The sequence below is a fragment of the Mobula birostris genome, chromosome 12, assembly GCF_030028105.1.
Source record: "Mobula birostris isolate sMobBir1 chromosome 12, sMobBir1.hap1, whole genome shotgun sequence".
NCBI lineage: Eukaryota > Metazoa > Chordata > Chondrichthyes > Myliobatiformes > Myliobatidae > Mobula > Mobula birostris.
Window position 1 is genome coordinate 29,317,683 of NC_092381.1, and position 20,215 is coordinate 29,337,897.

General features: G+C 42.0%; 1 protein-coding gene across 2 annotated transcripts in view; it reads left to right on the forward strand.

The window, feature by feature from the left end:
* Positions 1 to 20,215, forward strand: part of LOC140205816 (very long chain fatty acid elongase 1-like) — a 99,144-nt gene that overhangs the window by 46,529 nt on the left and 32,400 nt on the right. For both annotated transcript variants that reach the window (XM_072273535.1, XM_072273536.1), the window contains 2 exons: positions 11,712 to 11,813; positions 13,857 to 13,944. In XM_072273535.1, coding sequence (XP_072129636.1) covers positions 13,887 to 13,944 — 58 coding nt within the window. In that variant the 5' untranslated portion in view covers positions 11,712 to 11,813; positions 13,857 to 13,886. The remainder of the gene's footprint in view (positions 1 to 11,711; positions 11,814 to 13,856; positions 13,945 to 20,215) is intronic.

Consider the following 20,215-nt stretch of genomic DNA (forward strand, 5'->3'; position numbering starts at 1 on the left):
CCAAAGGAAGAAAACTTATAAACATGAGTCAAAATTGAGAGGAAATTCTGAGTGAACTAATGAAATTGTTTAGAATGTGGAACTGCTGGTTTCAGCAAAAACGTACAGATGTGTGTAAGGGGAACTGGGAAGGAATCGAATGTGCCAGAAGTGTTAGATGAATTAAGGTAGGATGCTGCTTGTGTGGAACTGGATTAAATGGGTAAACAAACACAAGATTTTGACAATGCTTGAAATCCAGAGTAACACATGGAACTCAGCAGGTCAGGCAGCATCTGTGAAAAGAGCTAATGAGTTGACAGTTCAGGCCAAGGGCCGAGACACAAAACATCGACTCTTTTTCCTCTCCATAGAGCAACCTGACCTGCTGAGTTCCTCCAGCATTTTGAGTGTTTTACATTGGATTAAATGGGTATTTTTCAACTGTACTTTTTTTTAATGGTGCACATCCTTGTGTTGCATCTTTTTTTCTTAAAAAAAGACTAAACCCAGTCACTTTAACCATAGTGGTGAGAACTTATTTAAAAACCCCAAGGACAAAATTAACATGTGTTTGCACATATATGAATTGATCATAGAAAGCCAACATGGATTTGTTAAAGGGAAATCATGTTTGACTACCTTTTTTTTTCCCTCTCAGGGAATAGAGAGCCATAGAGGGGAGATGCATATGGATTTACATTTGATAAAGTGCAGCATAATAAGCCTGTCGTCAGAAATTAAGCCCATGTAATGAAAGGTATGGTGGCAGCATAGATAGAAAACTGACTGGAAGCTCACTAGAATAATACAATTTCCAAATTTGTGGATGGCACAAATTTTGAAGCACCACGAACTGAGAGCACAGGTGCTATGTTAAAAAAGTATATAGATGTAAATATTAGGTAGAAAAGAATATCTAAGACATTAGTCAACTAAACAGCTCAATTAAGAATGAAATTCTGGTGGTAAGAGATTTGGGTTATATGTGTACAGGTAAACGAAAATTGAAGGATGTGTTGAGAAAGTATGCAAGTTCCTGGCTTGATAAATAATGGTGAAGAACAAAGTCAAAATAAACCTTTATGAAATATAGATTGGTCATGAATGGATTGTGTCCATTTCTGGGGAGAGGTTTTGGATAAGCTGCAGAAAAGATTTGCCAAAGTGATTCTGAACCTGAGTGACTTTAATCATGTGAATATATTGGAGAATTTGGGGCTTCTGTGCTTGGGATAGAGGGGATTGTGAAGGGACCTGATTGCTTCTTTATCTATATATTGTTGTGTAATGATAGTAAAGCTTCTATTATTCTGTAATTCTGGCCAGTTGAGTCATTGACTTCTCTTGAAGCAATCCCATCTATTCTGGCATTCCTCCCAGGTCCTCCTGCTCCCCCCTACACCAGGGGTATTTTTTCAGGAGCCAAATTAATCTGCCCACTTGCACAGCTTTGTGATGTGCTAGGAAACCAGGTAATCAAAGTGCAAAGTACATTTTTATCAAAGTATGTATTCCATGTACAACCTTGCAATTAATCTTCTTGCAGGCAGCCTCAAAGCAAAGAAACAACAGAATCCACAAAAACCGCCGCACAATAAAGACCATCAAACACTCAATGTGAGAAAAAGAACAAAATTGTGCAAAATATAAATAAAAAAAGGTAAACAAATAACACACAGAACATTAACCGAGAGTCCCCGAAAGTGAATCCACAGTTAGTCAGGTCACTGCTCAGGCAAATGTTGATGGCTGCAGGCCACAGCTGCAAAGTCAGTTCATTGCTGAGGCAAATAAAGCCTGAAGGAGGAGTGATCTGAGCACCGGTTTGTCCTTTGTCTTTTGCCTTGACGCCTTAATCTTTTAATCTGCCTCTGTGCTTAAATCAGCTAAACATCAGTTTGTTTTCCCCTCTCAGGCCTGGTCCCTGCCACTTCAGTCTGGCCTAAAGTCTGTTCCAGCAGTGGCCGCTGCGGCTGTACTTGCATTATCGTACCTGCAATCATGAAACCTGTATGGTCACAGGGAAGACATTCAGACTCTCCACAAGAGTTCAGATCCCAGTACACCAGAGCTATGAATGAGTAGCACTGCTGTGTCAGTGCTGCCAAAAGGGTGATTAGCCAAACATTCTTTAATTGATGGTGGTCAATACTCAACCAACACCAATGCGTGATACAATAATGCATCGAAAGCAATATTACTAAGTCTGCACAGCTCCTTTAGGTGCACACTTTCATATTTCATTGCTGACTTTTAAAGTAACAAACACATATGAACCTTCAACTTTCAACAAAAATTAAACCGGCAGTTCACTATTTGCTTATATGAAACTATGCAATGAACTAATTATTTAGACTTGCATATATTAGACATAGAAACATAGAAAACCAACAGTACAATACAGGCCCCTCGGCCCCACAGAGTTGTGCTGAACATGTCCCTACCTTAGAAATTACCAGGCTTATCCATAGCCCTCTATTTTACTAAGCTCCATGTACCTATCCAGAAGTCTTGTAAAAGACCCTGTCTTATCAGCCTCCACCACCGTTACCAGCAGCCCATTCCACACACTCACCACTCTCTGAGTAAAAGAACTTAACCCTGACATCTCCTCTGTTCCTACTCCCCAGCACCTTAAACCTGTGTCCTCTTGTGGCAACCATTTCAGCCCTGGGAAAAAGCCTCTGACCATCCACACGATCAATGCCTCTCGTTGTCTTATACGCCTCCAGCAGGTCACCTCTCATCCTCCGTCGCTCCAAGGAGAGAAGGCCGACTTCACTCAACCTATTCTCATAAGGCATGCTCCCCAATCTAGGCAACATCCTTGTAAATCTCCTCTGCACCCTTCCTATGGCTTCCACATCTTTCCTGTAGTGAGGCGACCAGAACTGAGCACAGTACTCCAAGTGGGGTCTGACCAGGGTCCTGTATAGCTGCAACATTACCTCTCGGCTCCTAAATTCGATTCCATGATTGATGAAGGCCAATGCACCGTACGCTGCCTTAACCACAGAGTCAAGCTGCGCAGCTGCTTTGAGTGTCCTATGGACTCGGACCCCAAGATCCCTCTGATCCTCCACATTGCCAGAGTCTTACCATTATTACTATATTCTGCCATCATATTTGACCTACCAAAATGAACCACTTCACACCTATCTGGGTTGAACTCCATCTGCCACTTCTTAGCCTAGTTTTGCATCCTATCAATGTCCCAGTGTAAACTCTGACAGCCCTCCACACTATCCACAACACCTCCAATCTTTGTGTTATCAGCAAACTTACTAACCCCACACCTCCACTTCCACATCCAGGTCATTTATAAACACCACGAAGAGTAAGGGTCCCAGAACAGATTCCTGAGGCACTCCCCTGGTGACCGATCTCCATGCAGAATATGACCCGTCTACAACCACTCTTTGCCTTCTGTGGGCAAGCCAGTTCTGGATCCACAAAGCAATGTCCTCTTGGATCCCATGCCTCCTTATTTTCTCAAAAAGCCTTGGCATGGGGTACCTTATCAAATGCCTTGCTGAAATCCATATACACTACATCTACTGCTCTTCCTTCATCAATGTGTGTAGTTACATCCTCAAAAAAATTCAATCAGGCTCATAAAGCATGACCTGCCCTTGACAAATCCATTCTGACTACTCCTAATCATATTATATCTCTCCAAATGTTCATAAATCCTGCCTCTTAGGATCTTCTCCAACAACTTACCAACCACTGAGGTAAGCCTCACTGGTCTATAATTTACTGGGCTATCTCTACTCCCTTTCTTGAATAAAGGAACAACATCCGCAACCCTCCAATCCTCTGGAACCTAAATATTCTGATATTCTAAAAGTAACCACATTTATTTTTGATCTCTTCCACGGTACACCATACTAGTGTAATTTTAATGTCACTATGTTATCGGTTTCAGGTACAAATACTTCCAAAGATCATTTTCACAAATAAATTGCGTACCTAATCCTTCTCCACATACTGTTGTTGCAGTAATTGAGCCTAACCATAGATGCAGTGCTTCATATTTTCTAGCCTATTGTAATGCAGGCTATTAACATACTGTTAGTTATAGAATGTATTGGTTGGGAATGCTGTTCGCTTTAATTGTTTGCATGATTTGCAGTGTTTTTTCTTTCTCTTGTGCATTGAGTGGTCTTTTTTCTTTAATTGGGTTTTTCTGGGTTTCTTGCTCTGTGGCTACCAGTGAGCAAGCAAATCTCAAGGTCTATAATTTATACATTCCTTGATAACAAAGGTATGTGAAATGTGTTAAATTTATAATTAAATGCTGATTTCAATTGTATTTTCTACGTTAATTTCCCCAATCTTTGTTTTTGCTTACACATTGCCTTGATTTCAGAATCAGTTTTATTATCTCTGTATGATATGAAATTAGTTGTTTCGTGGGAGCAATATAGTTGAGGCATAAAAAATTACTCTAAGTTCCAAAACTAGAGCAAAGGAGGAAGAACCAGATACTGTTCATGGGCTGTTCAGAAAGCTGATGACAGAAAGAAACTGAATTATTGAGTATGGGTCTTCAGACTGCTGTCCTTCCTCCTCGATGGTAGTAATGAGAAGAAGGCCTGTACCAGATGGTAATGGTCCTTAATGATGGATGCTGCATTCTTGAGGCACCTATTGAAGATGTCCTCAGTGGTGGTGAGGGTTGTTCACATGATGAATTGGCTGAGTTTACAACCCTCTGCAGCCTCTTCTGGTCTCCTGATAGGAGCCCCCTTACTGGAGGGTGATGCAACCATTCAGAATGCTGTCCACCATAGATTTGCAGAAATTGACAAGAGTCTTGAACATACTAAATCTTCTGAAATTAATGAAGCAGAGCCGCTGGCATACCGCCTTTGTGATTGCATCAATGCGCTGGTCCCAAGATAGCTTCTCGGATTTTGAAGCTGCTCACCCTTTCTAACCCTGACCATCCATAAAGGATTGATGTGTTCTCCCAACTTTCTCTTCCTTATGTCCGCAATCAATTCTATTGTCTTGCTGATGTTGAGTGGGTCATTGTTGTTGTGACATCACCCAACCAGTTGATCTATCTTATTCCTATACCCCAACAAGTGGTGTTATCAGCTCATTTACAGATTGCATTTGAGCTGTACCTAGAGACACAGTTGTGAGTACAGGGAGAGTAGACCTGTGAGCTAAGCACATATCTTTGAGGTATGCCTATGTTTATTGTTAGGCAGGAGGAGATGTTCCTGATTTGCACTGACCTGTGGTCTCCTTATTAAAGAAGTTGAGGATCCAGGTGCAGAGAGGAGATAAAGGAACAGTTTTGAAGCTTGATTGTAAATACTGAACTTATTCTTTCTTGTGCTGGAAGTTACAAAGTTGATTACTTCTGACAATCTGACCCTGGATTGTCTCCAATGCTCAGTTGGTTGTAATTGCTTGGTGCCCACTGAATGTATTGTGTTGAGCTGACATTAACAAGTCCAAGCTTTGTGTAATAGCACTAATTGGAACTTTGGAACTCTTTTAAATTGTCTTCACTGCATAATTGCTCAAGGCATCCAGCATAGTCAGAATTTGAGTGATTCTCAGTTCACCTTTTGCATTGTAGATACATTGCATTGACTGAACATCAATAAGTACACGTTTGCAGAAACATAAGATCATTTCGGGCAAATTGCACGTGCTTTTGTGAGACTGTGATTGCATGAGTCTTGGGAAAGTGCTTTTGCTTATGGAGTTACTGAAATGGCTGAATCAAATTTGGATTGCATTGGAGGCCTTGAGCAGGGATGCCTGTGCTTGTATCCAGGATGCAGCAGAGGATATCGACAGATACAACAGAACCGAGTGTTAGAGAAAATTTGGGGACGGATGGGATGACGGGATCTGCTTTCTAACTTTCAACATGGACAGTATAAGAAAGTATACTAATTGAGCATCTTTCAATGATGCTTCACTGAACTGGTTGACTTGTGTATCTGAATTGTGTCTCTTCAAGTTGTTTGGTAATATGAAAAGGAATATTCCTATTGATCACCGTGCAAATGATGTCCTAATATTGGACAACTCAAATGAAGTGTGAAGGACAACCCACTTTTCCTGACTTGTTTAATGCCTTTCTATGCAGTAATGACTTCCAATTTTGAAGGTCCTTCTTTGAGGCCAACATAAGTAGCTCTTGCTACCAGGTCATGAACAGTGCAAACCGAAGGCTTTCAAAAAAAAAACATGCTTTATATTCCTGAAAAATGCATTCTTGGTTGAGATATTCAATGTGTTTCAACTCCCGTGCCTGTTTTTTCTCTCTTTTTAAACTATATTCTCATCCCAAGTCATATTTTTGTCGTGGATTAGTTGTGTACTTTTCCTTGACTACTCTTCTGGAGTGTAACTTCATCTGATAGACACTGTGAGCTATGGACAACTGGATATCTCTTAAGATCCCTTAAGTCCACCTGACCAATAAGTAGCTTGTTGGGACAGGTCTTGTATACCCCAAAGCATGGATGTTGACACAATCTCTTCATTGCCTAGTGCTATGACATTTTTCTCAAGCACAGTCTCTCATTCTATGCAATCAATGCAATGAAGGCTAATATATACCATGATGTGTAAACAGCTCCATCTATTTTCACTGGCAACCCAACAGTTTAATTCCCCCATTACAGAGTCACTCATGTATCCTTTTCCTCTCTCAATAGAAAAGTATTTGAGGTATTAATGGCTGAGGCCTCTCTTTGGCAAGAATGACAAATATGTCTGTCGTGTCCACTATTCAGTTGTATCTCACTAGGCTGCCACCTTGCTACTCCCTCCACAGCATCTTTGCTGGATTAGCATCTGGAACTCGGATTGCTGTTTATCTAAGCAAGTAACAGTGACAGAAGTACCAACAATCTGCTGGAGGAATGTTGCTGCAGAATTTCAACCCAAAATGTTGACCATTCCTTTTCCTCCCACACATTGCTACTCAACCCACTGAGTTCCTCCAGCAGATTTGTTTACTCCATGTTCTAACATCTGTGGTCTCTATGTTTATGATGATGGTTTCTCATCATAATCGACATGTAATCATGGCAGAGGATGGTGCAGCATGTATATCAAAACTACACAAAATTGAAGGCTATCGATGGGGTGAATGCAAGCAGGCTTTCTTCCACCGGGGTTCGGTGAGACTAATTTAGAGATCATGGATTAATGGTAAAGAGTTTAAGGGGAACATGAGGGAGAACCTTTTCATTCTGAGGGTGGAGAGAGTTTGGAACAAGCACAGGTGGTGGATGTGGGTTTGATTTCAACATTTAAGAGAAATTTGGATGGGCAAGATATGGAGTGCTACAGTCTTGGTGATCTGTGGCAGTTTTCAAAGGTTCAGTAATATTTGTATAATTCAGTCTATATTATTAGAGGGAAGTATTGTCAGGAGGGTGGGGGGGGGTTCATCACCCGAGGATGCAGGATGAAGGTGATTGAATTAAGAACCAAGAGTGAATAGGAGAGAGAACTTTTAAATGATTTTGATTCAGAATGTATTGCAGGATTGTGATTGCGTATGGAGATAGATGAGGCAGATGTAATCGTGGTGTTCAAAAGGGTTATGGAAGTAGGGATGAAAATTTTCTTGTATAGATTCAATGGGTTGAATGGGCTGCTTCAATTCTGTAACCTTGTAACTCTGTGGCATTTTTCATGTGGCTTTGACAATGTTGCAAAGCACCTTTCAGCCAATTTACTTTTGAAGTGTTGTCATTGTAATAATAACCTGGGCACAAGAATTTTCCATGCAAGTAAACTGCTAGATAAAATGTTGTTGATTGTGATAAATATTCACTAGAGCAGATAGGAAGATTCCCTTGCTCCTCTTCAAAATATTGCTATGGTGTCTTTTACTCAGAAGAGTTCGTGTGGCCCTAGCCTTAATTTTGTCATTGGAAAGAGAGACTGCCTGGCAGCGAGTTTGGCATTCGCTCAGTACGACACCGGAATGAGGCCCTCCGTCGGTCAGGGCCAACCATGGATGCTGCGTCCCAGCTGTCTGTGTGATACGCAAGCCAGTATGTAAGCCAGGGCTGGACAATTTGGAGAAAAACCTGTTAATCATGTAGTAGGCTCCCGCAGCTGATGAATTGAAAAGAACGGCAGAGATCAATGCAGTTTGGCACCAGCGACATTGCAGAAATTACCAGCCAACGTTATACTCGATGTAGGACTGCCTTAGGGACTCCAGCTCTGGATTTTCCCTAGGGGTTTACTCCTGAAGCCTTCCCCATGGATAGGTTTAGCTGCAAGGAAGTGGAGGCTGGAGATCAGTTTTCCTTTTAAATGTGCTGCCAACCATGGCTGACAAGCCCCCAACTGCCTGAAGTGACTGGTTTTAAGACACCAGTAATCTGCCTTTGCCCCTTCTTCTGTCTGTAGAAAGGGTGGGCTTAGTAACTAAGCCACACGTGAGGGCCAGGAACTGGACTTGGTTGTCGGAGGCAATTTGAGACGCACACTATTGGGAGCATTTCCTAGGTGGTGGCAGCTTATCCCCACTGCCACCCCCTGGCTATAACAACCTTAAGGAACCACTGCACTAAAATGACAGCCTGGAATTTTGCATTGAAGTCCCTGGGATCTGGCAGTGTTCTGATGTGAGGGCAAGACGGCTGCTAAAAGAGCCCCAGCTGACACTCGGTATAACGCATTCAATGTAGACACTTGTAGAATGCAGCATTCTTCAGCCGATAAAATGTTGTTTTGCTGCCTTTTGCTTCACTGCCTTTCTCCCCCATATACTCGAGGGATTCAGCTCCACGGATGTCCTGAAACTATTCCTTCTTTGGCAGAATATTCAGAACTAAATGCTCTTCTTTTCTCCACTCGGTCGTGCTATACCAGAGCTGTGTTTGTGAGAGTGACTGTCCCCTCCTTCCCCTAAGAGTACACTACGTTAAACGTAAGATTTTGAAGTGCAATTTGAATTTGGTATAGTTTTGTTTTTCTGACCCGGAGCCTTACTCTGGCGTCTTCCCCCTTCCTTTCCAGTCGTGAAGAAGGTTTTCGGCCTGAAATGCCTACTCTTTATTTCCATAGATGCTGCCTGACCTGCTGACTTCCTCCAGCATTTTGTGTGTGCTGTTCTGAACCTTATTGTCACTTTGTATTCGGTGTCTGTTTGAATTTGTCATTAACTTGGCTCTTGAAAAATGCAACCTACTTTTTAAACTTTGTGAAATATCTGTAACGATAAACTACTTTCACTGCACATCACAGGTAATGAAGCTTTGTTTAGTTTGCATCCATTAAACTCAGGAATGACTCATATTAATCATCCTTTTGTATAGTCTGCAGTTTAGATCTCATTGGATTAATGTCATTTATTGGTTCCATTGTTGAATGGATGGTATGATAACACTGGTTACAATGTTGGCATTTAAAGGTAGTTCTCCTTAAAGGAAGATGGGGATTGAGAAATAAAAGCAGGAATAGGCGACCAGGCCTCTTCAGCCTATTTTGTCATAGCTAATCCTGCATCTCATTCACTTTCCCAGTAGATTCAGATTTATTTAGCACACGTGCTGTACGTTGGAACATACAGGAAAATGCATCTTTTTGCGTGAGCAGCCAAAATTTGTTGGAGTCTGCGCACAAGCGTCACCACATTTTGGCACCCACAATGCCTGGCAGAACAACCACAACAAAACAGCAAAGAACAACAGGAAACAACAGGAATTCTGCAGATGCTGGAAATTCAAGCAACACACATCAAAGTTGCTGGTGAACGCAGCAGGCCAGGCAGCATCTCTAGGAAGAGGTACAGTCGACGTTTCAGGCCGAGACCCTTTGTCAGGACTAACTGAAGGAAGAGTTAGTAAGGGATTTGAAAGTGGGAGGGAGAGGGGGAGGTCCAAAATGATAGGAGAAGACAGGAGGGGGAGGGATGGAGCCAAGAGCTGGACAGGTGATTGGCAAAGGGGATATGAGAGGGTCATGGGACAGGAGGTCTGGGGAGAAAGACGGGGGGGTGGAGGAACCAGAGGATGGGCAAGGGGTATGGTCAGAGGGACAGAGGGAGAAAAAGGAGAGAGAGAGAAAGAATGTGTGTATATAAATAAATACACGATCATCGACTTTTCTAACTTCCGCTAATGCCCCACCTCCCCCTCGTACCCCATCCATTATTTATTTATATACACACATTCTTTCTCTCTCTGTCCCCTTTTTCTCCCTCTGTCCCTCTGACTATACCCCTTGTCCAATCTCTGGTCTCCCCCTCCCCCCCCCCCCCCCCCCAGTCTTTCTCCCCGGACCTCCTGTCCCATGATCCTCTCATATCCCCTTTGCCAATCACCTGTCCAGCTCTTGGCTCCATCCCTCCCACTCCTGTCTTCTCCTATCATTGTGGATCTCCCCTCCCCCTCCCACTTTCAAATCTCTTACTAGCTCTTCCTTCAGTTAGTCCTGACGAAGGGTCTCGGCCTGAAACGTCGACTGTACCTCTTCCTAGAAAAACAGCAAAGCTTTCCTCCCTCCAAACCCGTACACATGAACAGTTCATAGAACTCCATCATGGTTTACAATTAAGATTGTTTATATTTCACTGCTCTATTACAAGATTTTAGTTTAATGATTTGATTTTTGACTATTAAACACGTAGATTTGTATGTAGACTGGTTGTGGAGCTATTGTTAATGAAACAACTGGTTGCAATTTGCATGTGAAGTCGACAACGTTCACAGGCCGCACTTAATTCATCCTAACGAATGTAATTTATTTTTCGAACTGTTCTTCCCAACTCCATAATTCTTCTGCAGTCGCATCTATTTTCACATACACTAGGGTCGAGGGCATGCACAAGGCCAGGGCTGGATTTGGAGGTCTGCAAGGTGATTTATATCCAATGCAAAGTGACTTAATTGCTCCAGTTCAAGGATAATTACAGATGGGCCATAAATTCTTCTGTGTGTATCTGTATTACATATGTTAAAAAATGCACACTGCTAACAGTCTATATTGAGGACTTGGGTGTATGAAGTTATTTCTAATATCAATCTTAGTCACCTTTATTTTAAACCTGGGCATAAGTCTTCCCTGTAGCTCTACTGCCTGACTGGGGATTAATCCTGTATTCTGTTGATTTTAATGAATCCATGTGGCCAGAAAAATTGAGATTCCGGAATAGTGAATAGGGTAGTATGCCATGCAATATTATTTGATCACCCAGTAATCAGGAGAGTTGCTCTTAGGCATGAGGTTTTTTCAGGTGCAAGAGACTTCGTAGATTCCCGTCACAGACCAAGGACATCAGTAATAATAATTGGGCTGGGCACTTGGTCTGAGTTGAATAGAAAAGTGAGATGGATGGGAACATGTGTACGAGAAATCACTTGTGTATCTTTGCAGATGGACAATATGCAATGATAGTAGCAAAGCCAAAGCCTCTACCACCAAAAGACTGCAGATGTATGGGAGCCTGCAGTGACGTGTTTCCTGACAAGCTGCACAGCATCATGAGTAGGGAAATACCATTATTGGGTTTGAGGCCAAGGACTTCCTCCCCAGGAGCATTGTGGGAGTATCATTATCAGGAGGAATGCAACAGATCAAGAAGACTGAGCACTACCATTTTCTCCAGGACAATTGTGTGTGTGAGAGAGAATCAGCTGATGCTGGTCTTGTCGGTGTTGATTACATGAAGGATGGATGATGATCCGAAATGTACTTTTATTCAATTGGTCCTATTTATTTTCCAGATTTCTATGCAAACCACTGCCCCACTCAGGAGATAACTATCGAAATTGGGTTCCTCTTGGTGCTTGAACCTGTGGACGCAACCTTGTACAGTATCTAAACAAGTTAGTAGTTATTTATTACTTGTGGGGTTGGAATTCCTCAGACTGCTTCACAAACTGCCACCTTTCATTTTAACGCTGGAAAATAAGGCTTTAGCTTAAGGAGTTGACTGACTTTTAAAGTGGCTGTGGATCATATTAAACTTTTATTCTACTTTTAAAGGCAATAAATGGCCTCCTGTGTTAATTTGTTTGTTTCCAAAGTATTTTTCATTCTTCTGAAGGGGAAGGCAATCCAATCAAACCAGAGAAATCTGAGAGTGAGTGATTTTGTGTTCAGATCCTTTCTTTTCTTTTTCTGCTAACTTTGTTTATCCCTGAGTCTCCATTTCCTCCATCAGCACTTTCCTTTTCCCTCTCATTTCACTCTTATCCTCAATGTTCATTCTTGGCTTTGCAAATTGATTCTTTTGTCAAACGTTTGAAGTAAATTTCATGATGGAAGCTGATAATTGACCTAAAATAAATGTGTTGGATGTTGGCATTAACTTAACATAAAATCTTAGATAATTTTGTTTACAAGATTGATTTAATTTTGTATTTTATACAACTGGATTGTACTGAGCACCAAGTACTGAGGAGCTCTATACTACTATAACCTTTCTTATCCCTAAATCCATTTGTAAAAGTCTTCTTTGTATCCTATTCTACTTTTTAGTTACATTGCCCAGCTCTGGGATTGTGGAGCAACCCCTTAACAATGGTACCCTCAAATTTCCAGCCATCTTTAATCTTCTTTCACTTTGGTACCTTTTGGAAGTTCTGATCTGCCTTGTCACCCACTTTGTTTTGTATTTTTGGTGTCCTTATTTATGCTTAGGAACAATAAAAAGGGAAATAGCAGAAACATTCAGCAGGCCAGACAGTATCTATGGAAAAAGAAATGAGCAATTCATTTCAAATATACATACTCCATGAGAACCATTCTCATGATCGATCCTTGTCGTGAAATGTTAGCTCTGTTTCTATTGTAACGGAAGCTATGTTCCCTCCTGAGTATTTTTTTTTTAGCATTTTTTGTTTTAATACGCTCTAAATGCTGGAGGAACTCAGCAGGCCAAGCAACATCTATGGAAAAGAATAAACAGTTGATGTTTCGGCCTTCATCAGGACTCTGAAGGGTCTCTGCCTGAAGTGTAGACTGTTTATTCTACTCCGTAGATGCTGCCTGACCTGCTGAGTTCCTCCAGCATTTTGCGTGTTTCTTTGGATTTCCAGTATCTGCAGATTTTCTCGTGTTTGTGATTTTTCTGTTTTAATTTCAGATTCAAATCTGATTTCCTTTCAGTGAGCCCACTGTCCGGGTCTCTTTCTCCACAGCATCCTCTTGGACCTGCTGAATAATTGTACCATGTTGTCTTGTTAAACTTTGGGAAAAATCAAATGACTTCATTCCTCTGTTTTCATCTCCTGGCTACTGCCCAAGTCTTAACCAGAAGCTCAGCTGGCTTCCAATTCCCTGTCTATAGGTGTTTCTGTCATTGTAAATTGTTCTGTGATGAGGCTAGGGTTGAATAAGTGGGCTCCTGGGTGATGGGGTTTGTTGGGCAGGAAGGGCCTGTTCTGAACTGTATTTCTAAATAAATAAAATATGCCTCTGTCCAGCCTCGAGCCTGTCATTGCTGAAGCTTTGTTAGGTTTATGACATCTTGTACTCTCTATTCCAACACTCTCTGCCACTTTCCTCATAAACAGATCTTCTAAATACTGTTCCTCTTATTCAACCAAATTTTTTTCCCAGATTTATCATTGTTTTGCTTGCTGAACTAAATTATCCATTCCCCAATTGTGTTTAAAGAAAAAAAGCAGATTGATGAAATTTATTTCTCTTCAACTTTTTGCTTTGTCTTTTATTATCAGTTGTCTCCTTTTCAAAACTCAGTTCATGAAATTCCTTCTCATTTTAAAAAAATCAAACTCACAGTAAGTGTGTTAACATTGATTCAAATGCTGCTTGTGGCTTGGCTTAAATTTTATTGTGATTTGTTTATTGTAATGGCCATATAAAATGTTGACTTTTAATCCCTTCTGTATTGTATCCTTTAGACTTTGGAAGTACCACTTTGAAAGGCAACAATGTTGGCAGAGGTGGGGTCACGGTTTGCCCAGGTTTACGAGGTGCTCTTAAAAGGAGGTGAGTCATTGAGACTGTTTAAACAATGTTCGATAATCTTTGGGACAACTCTTGAAGAGCAAGAGCTAATCGAGAAAAGAGCCCGGATTCCCTTCATTTATTTGGGACACTATGCCGCTTAATTGGTGCAGGAGGCTTGCTGAGCAGTTTCTAACTGGCATCAGTCCCGTGAACTTGCATAGCTGTTAGACACTGCACCATGCTAAGTGTGGACAGTTTTTATACTGGAGAAGTTGTTGCATTGGGACAGTTCCACTCTCTTGACCTTGGAGGTTCAGATCTAGTCGTATGAGTAGTCATCCCGACCTGGAGGTCTATCTTGGTTGCAGTGGATAACCACGATTACTTCTGTGCCTTGTCATGTGCTTCACTCTCCACAAAGCATTGCAGAACCACCTTCTTGGCTGTTGGATCTCCTCGTTGATTTCATGCGCCCAGTATGGTGGAGCTGACGTTGCGTGTTAGGACAGGCATGTCCCTATCTCACCGGGGTATGAGGTCTGTCAGCTATCTTCACCTGGTTTGGTCTGCCTGTCGAAGCAGTGACCCAGAGTGTGGCCACTGTTACATGCAAACAGCTACTTGGAGCCACAGGTGAAAGATGAGGTCCAGAAGGGACCAAAGGTGAGTGAGCTACCCCAGAATGGATGAAAAAGCCCCCTCACCAGAGGTGTACCCCTCCCTAGATCACCCATACACGGCAGTAAACACTAAAAATTAGGAACTAATACATAGTTTTATAGTACTGTAATAGCATTGGTAGCGTTCTAATTTTTTCTGTAATTCATTTAAATATACAATCTGTTACTCAATTCAATAGCAGTTTATCTCTTATACCATCTTAACAATTTCCATGAAACTTGGGCTAATTGGGGCGGCCGCTTAATTGGGCCAAAATGTACTGTTTCCAATGTGTGCCAATTACCAGAATCAATTATATTTAACTTTTGGTGATACTACTGATATCTAATCCTTGGACTTGAAGCACACAATCAACCATGATCTTATTAAATGGTCTCAGGGCTAAATATCCTTCTCCTGCATTAATTTGCTTCCTTGAACCTGTGCAATGTGCATTCGTTAGCAATGTGAATGATGACAGCCCAAAATGGCGTCAATAACTGATGAAGGGTCTCGGTCTGAAACGTCGACTGCACCTCTTCCTACAGATGCTGCTTGGCCTGCTGCGTTCACCAGCAACTTTGATGTGTGTTGCTTGAATTCCCAGCATCTGCAGAATTCCTGTTGTTTGTCAATAACTGGTGTCTCTTTGCATGTACCTCTGGGAAACATAAAATATCCCTGTTTAGGACTACTACAGCTGAAATCAAGTCACAGCCATGGGTACTTCAATAAGCAACATTGATTTAAGACAATTAAAACAAAATCTATCAATCCTTAAAATTAATGGACTCTGGTTGACAGGCTCAGGTCATGAGTGCAGTTCCTTTTAAAGAAAACAGGGGTGGGGAAAACGCGCTGGTCTATTGAAATGCATAGGCCTTGGACCACCCACACACAACTGTCCTGCTGGTGAATGAAAATAAAACTGAAGAACTCAGTGCAACATTGCTGCACCAGATGGGACATCAGGGACTGCTGTGTACCTTGCTTCATGGAAACATGGCTCACTTCTGCCATTTTGGATGCAGCATTGCAGCCCGGTGGCTTCACTGTTCTTTGTCAAGACAGGTTGGTTGAGTCTTTTAAAGCTGGTATAGGGAGATTTTGGGAAAACAACTGATAGTGATGAGAATGACATGGGACTGAGTAGCCTTGAGATTTGCAATGTGAAAACTTAACAATAGGCAAGCAATATGGCTTACATCAGAAGTGAATGACAAATTAATTAAAATGGAATTGGACACTGACACGGTTGTTTCAGTCATTCCACAAAATGAATTTGAATGGCATTTCAAAGATACTGAACTGAAGCCAGCAGATATCCAACTAAGAACATAAAAGATAAGCTGCTTGGCCTGCTGCGTTCACCGGCAACTTTGATGTGTGTTGCTTGAATTTCCAGCATCTGCAGAATTCCTGTTGTGAACATAAAAGATAACTTGTGTGGGAATGACATTTGTAACAGTGAAATACAACAAGCCACTTTGGGTTTTTATGTTGTTAAAAACGGGGGGCCAGCATTGTGGGGGTGTGATTGGCTGAGACAACTACAACTTGATTGGAGATCCATCCACCATTTGCATTCCACATTCCCTGTCAGAGTCAACTGAAAGTGAATTAAGAAGGGTACAGAATGATGCCACAGCTGTCTCCATGCTGTACAACATGAACTGTTGCCCAACAGAGGGCAAACTGGTGTTGATGCCAACCTTTGTGCCTCTGGTTGGAAGGCATATCAGACCAAGGAAAGGATCATGCTGCTCAGAGGAAGTGTGAAAGTGATGAAAGCAGTGGTCTAATTACAGTTTTCATAGGCAATGTATCTGAGAAAGCTACTGATATGTTAATCAGGAAGTCGCTTGTGAAATGTGGCTTGGTTTTAAGCTGGAAGAGAGTTCAAGGAGCTTCAGGAAATTTGCAAGCATTTGGCTTTTGTGAGTGTAAAGAACCAGAATCTACTCTGTATACATTAAGGTTATTACATGAACCTCAAATCTGATTACAAGCTCCAAAACCTGGACCTCTGTACCTCTCCCTGTAACTGGATCCTTGACTTCCTTTCTGTGAGACCACAGTGTGTGTGGATCAGAAATAACATCTCCTCCTCGCTGACCATCAACCTTGGTGCTCTTCAAGGATGTGTGCTTAGCCCACTGCTCTACTCTCTCTATATCCACGTTCGTGTGGCTAGGCACAGCTCAAATGTTACCTATAAATTTGCTGATGACACGACCATTGTTGGCAGAATTTCACATGATGATGAGGCATACAGGAGTGAGATCCACCAGCTAGTTGAGTGGTGTTGTAACAACCTTGCAGTCAACATCAGTAAGACCATGGAATTGATTGTAGACTTCAGGAAGGGAACGTCAAGGGAACACATACCAAAGGGATCAGCAGTGAAAAGCATGAGCAGGTTCAAGTTCCTGGGTGTCAACATTTCTGAAGATCTATCCTAGCCCCAACATGTTAATGCAGTTACAAAGAAGGCATGACAGTGTCTTATTTCATTTGGAGTTTGAGGAGAATTGGTATGCCACCAAAGACTCTTGCAAATTTCTATAGATATATCATGGAGAGCATTCTAACTGGTTGCATCGCCATCTGGCACAGGATTGGAAAATGCTGCAGAAAATTGTAAACTCAGCCAGCTCCATCATGAGAAACTAGCCTCCCCAGCATTGAGACAATCTTGAAGAGGCAATGCCTCAAAAAGGTGGTATCCGTCATTAAGGACCCCATTACCTTGGACGTTCCATCTTTGCTACCATATTGGAGGTGGTACAAGAGCCTGAAGGCACACATTCGATGTTTCAAGAAAAGCTGCTTCCCCTCCACTATCAGGTTTCTGAATGGACGAGGAGCCCATGTACACTACCTCACTATTTGTTTATTTAAATGCACAATTGGATAATGTGCTGCTGCAAAACATATTTCATGACATATGCCAGTGATATTAAATCTGATCCTGATCCACTGTACATATCCATGCTACTGTTGATAAACATATTCCCTTAGCCCTGAAGAACCTGGTACTGTGTTCGGTGGGCACCTCGGTCGGTATGGCTGAACTAGGCCATAGAGCCTGCTCCCGTACTGTATTACTGCATGATATCCATGTCATCCTTGAATGTGTTTAGTAATTGAATGTAAAGCCACTTTGAAGTCAAGTTAATAAAATTTCAAAGACTTGCAGCACTATGTTTTTTTAAAAAAAATTAATCTCAGTTATTAATGGATAATCTCAATTACTTATGTTGAGACTATAACTCTAATTCTTGCCTCTTGCTGAAAAAATGTTTACTCCATCAATCTTCCTTTGAACTTTAAAAGAAATTTATCTGCTAGAGCTCCAGCTCCCATTCTTTTTAATCAGTGTCGCACACACATTTTCTGTGGGAGGGCTGAATTTCCAATCCAGGCTAACCCTGATGGCTTCAGTCTGCCTTATTTTAACAATATATAACTGTTATTTGAAGATGCCCCTGTTAAGCTCGCTACACAAATCACTGACTACACACTGATCTACTTGTTTCCATTCCTCTTCTTCCATCACTGCTCCACTGGTCAGTTCTCCTCTCCATTTTGCCAAGCCTGTGCCCATTTGTGTTGAAGTGTTATAGTGACTTGTGCCTCCAGTATCAGTCCGCAGTTTCATTCAGTGGCGGTCTATGCCTGGATCTGGACGCTGGGTCCAGGCGATTGCACTAGATCTGATGTAGTACCAGAGTATCACTCCACTGGGTTCTTGTTGCCAGGTCTAGTGTGGGGCAGCAGAGGGAAGATTGACTGGGGAATGTTGAGGTAGTAAGTTGCTTCCCCGATGTATCTATTGGATACCATATATTTTGGCTGAACACACCACCAGCCGCAGCTTTGGGAGCATCTTGAAGACTCCCAAGAACCAGTGGCAGGAATAGGCAGCCAGTGCCCTGAGGAGTAAGATGTTTCACTGTCAGAAGGGCAGACAGACCAGTCTTGTGCAGCAGATATGCGGCCTATGGGCTATGTTTTGTGCATCACTGTTCTACTGTTGGACTTCTTGACGGAAAGACCCCAGTTGGTCAGAGTTGGCAACAACATCTCAAGCTCCATGCTGGGCACTGGTGCCCCCAGAGCTGAGTGCTCAGCCTGCTACTGATTCACGACTGCACTGCCAGATTCAGCTCAAACCACATCATCAAATTCACTGATTATAAGGCTTTTTATTCCACATCAATGGTTTTGCCATGGAAAGAGTGAAAAGTGTGTGAATGCAATGGATGATCTAACCTGGACCTACAACACAACCTCACTAGTCAAGAAGGCACAGTGATGTCTACATGTTCTGAGGAGACTGAGGCCGTGCAAGGCTCATCGCCCCCATTCTAACAGTGTTCTACAGGGGCACCATCGAGAGTGTCCTGTTTGACTGCATTGCTGTGTGGTATGGAAGCTGCAAAGCATCGGGCAGCAAGACCCTACAGAGGATAGTAAAATCCTCCAAAAGGATCACTGGGGTACCTCTCCTCCCTATTTTTGACATTTACCAGGAGCATTGCAGACAAAGGGCCCAAAGCATTGTTGATTCCACAATCTCTTAGACCCACTACCATCAGGAAGGAGGTACAGGAGGTAAGCTCACCAGGACTAGGACTGCCAGACTGGGTTTCAGCTTCTTCCTTCAGGCTGTGAGACTAATGAGTACACTGCCACCATCGGGGCCTCGTCACTTGGGACAGCATGCTGTTTACTGTTTACCTGTACTGCGTACCACGTGCATTTTTAATTGTATTAACTTTATGGTAATATTTTGTTTTATGTACTGTGTGTGAACTGTGGTCCAGAGGAACATTGTTTGATTTTATTTTTATATAGGCACACACATACATACAGTCCGATGTCAATAAACTTGAACTTGAAGTGCTAATGCATGGGCTACTTAATTGCTTGAGGACAACCCCCTTTTTCTAAGCTAACCTGGTGACTATGTGGCACTGACTTCAAGCTCAGCTTGCCTTTCCCTGGGTAAGGAAACCAAATCTGAACATGACAATTGAAATGTAATCTCAAAAGAACTTCGTAGACTCCTAGCAACATTCCTTTTGCACCAATGTTCTGCCATAAACACAGTACCCATTTGTGTTCCTATTAAAGGTTCAAAGTTTCAAAGGCTCATTTTACTATCAAAGTATGTATGCAGAATGCAACTGCATGATTTGTCTTTTCCAGCTAGCCATGAAATATAGAAAAACGAGAAATGGTTGAAAGAAAAGACATCAACCCTCCCCCTGCCCCACTGCATGAAAAGAAAAAGAAAGAAAAACTTGCAAATCCCAAACCCCCAACCCTGCTCGCACAAAAGCTAACAGATCACTCACCTGGAAAACGGCAGCTAGAACATAGATCTCCAAGCCTCCAACGTCCTCCCTCACACAAAAATCTAATATATCGTCTGCACGGAGAAACAGCAACAAGAACGTCAAAGCCTCAACCTGCTCCCTCACATAAGGAAACTAATAAATCACCCACGTGCAGAAACAGCTGCATCTCTTCAACAATGGTCCACCTGCTGGCAAATGACTGCTGGTTTCTTACCAGTTTTTAAGTCACTATCTCATTCTTTCTATCTTTCCATCCTATTCTTTCCACAACTGCTTAAAATAGA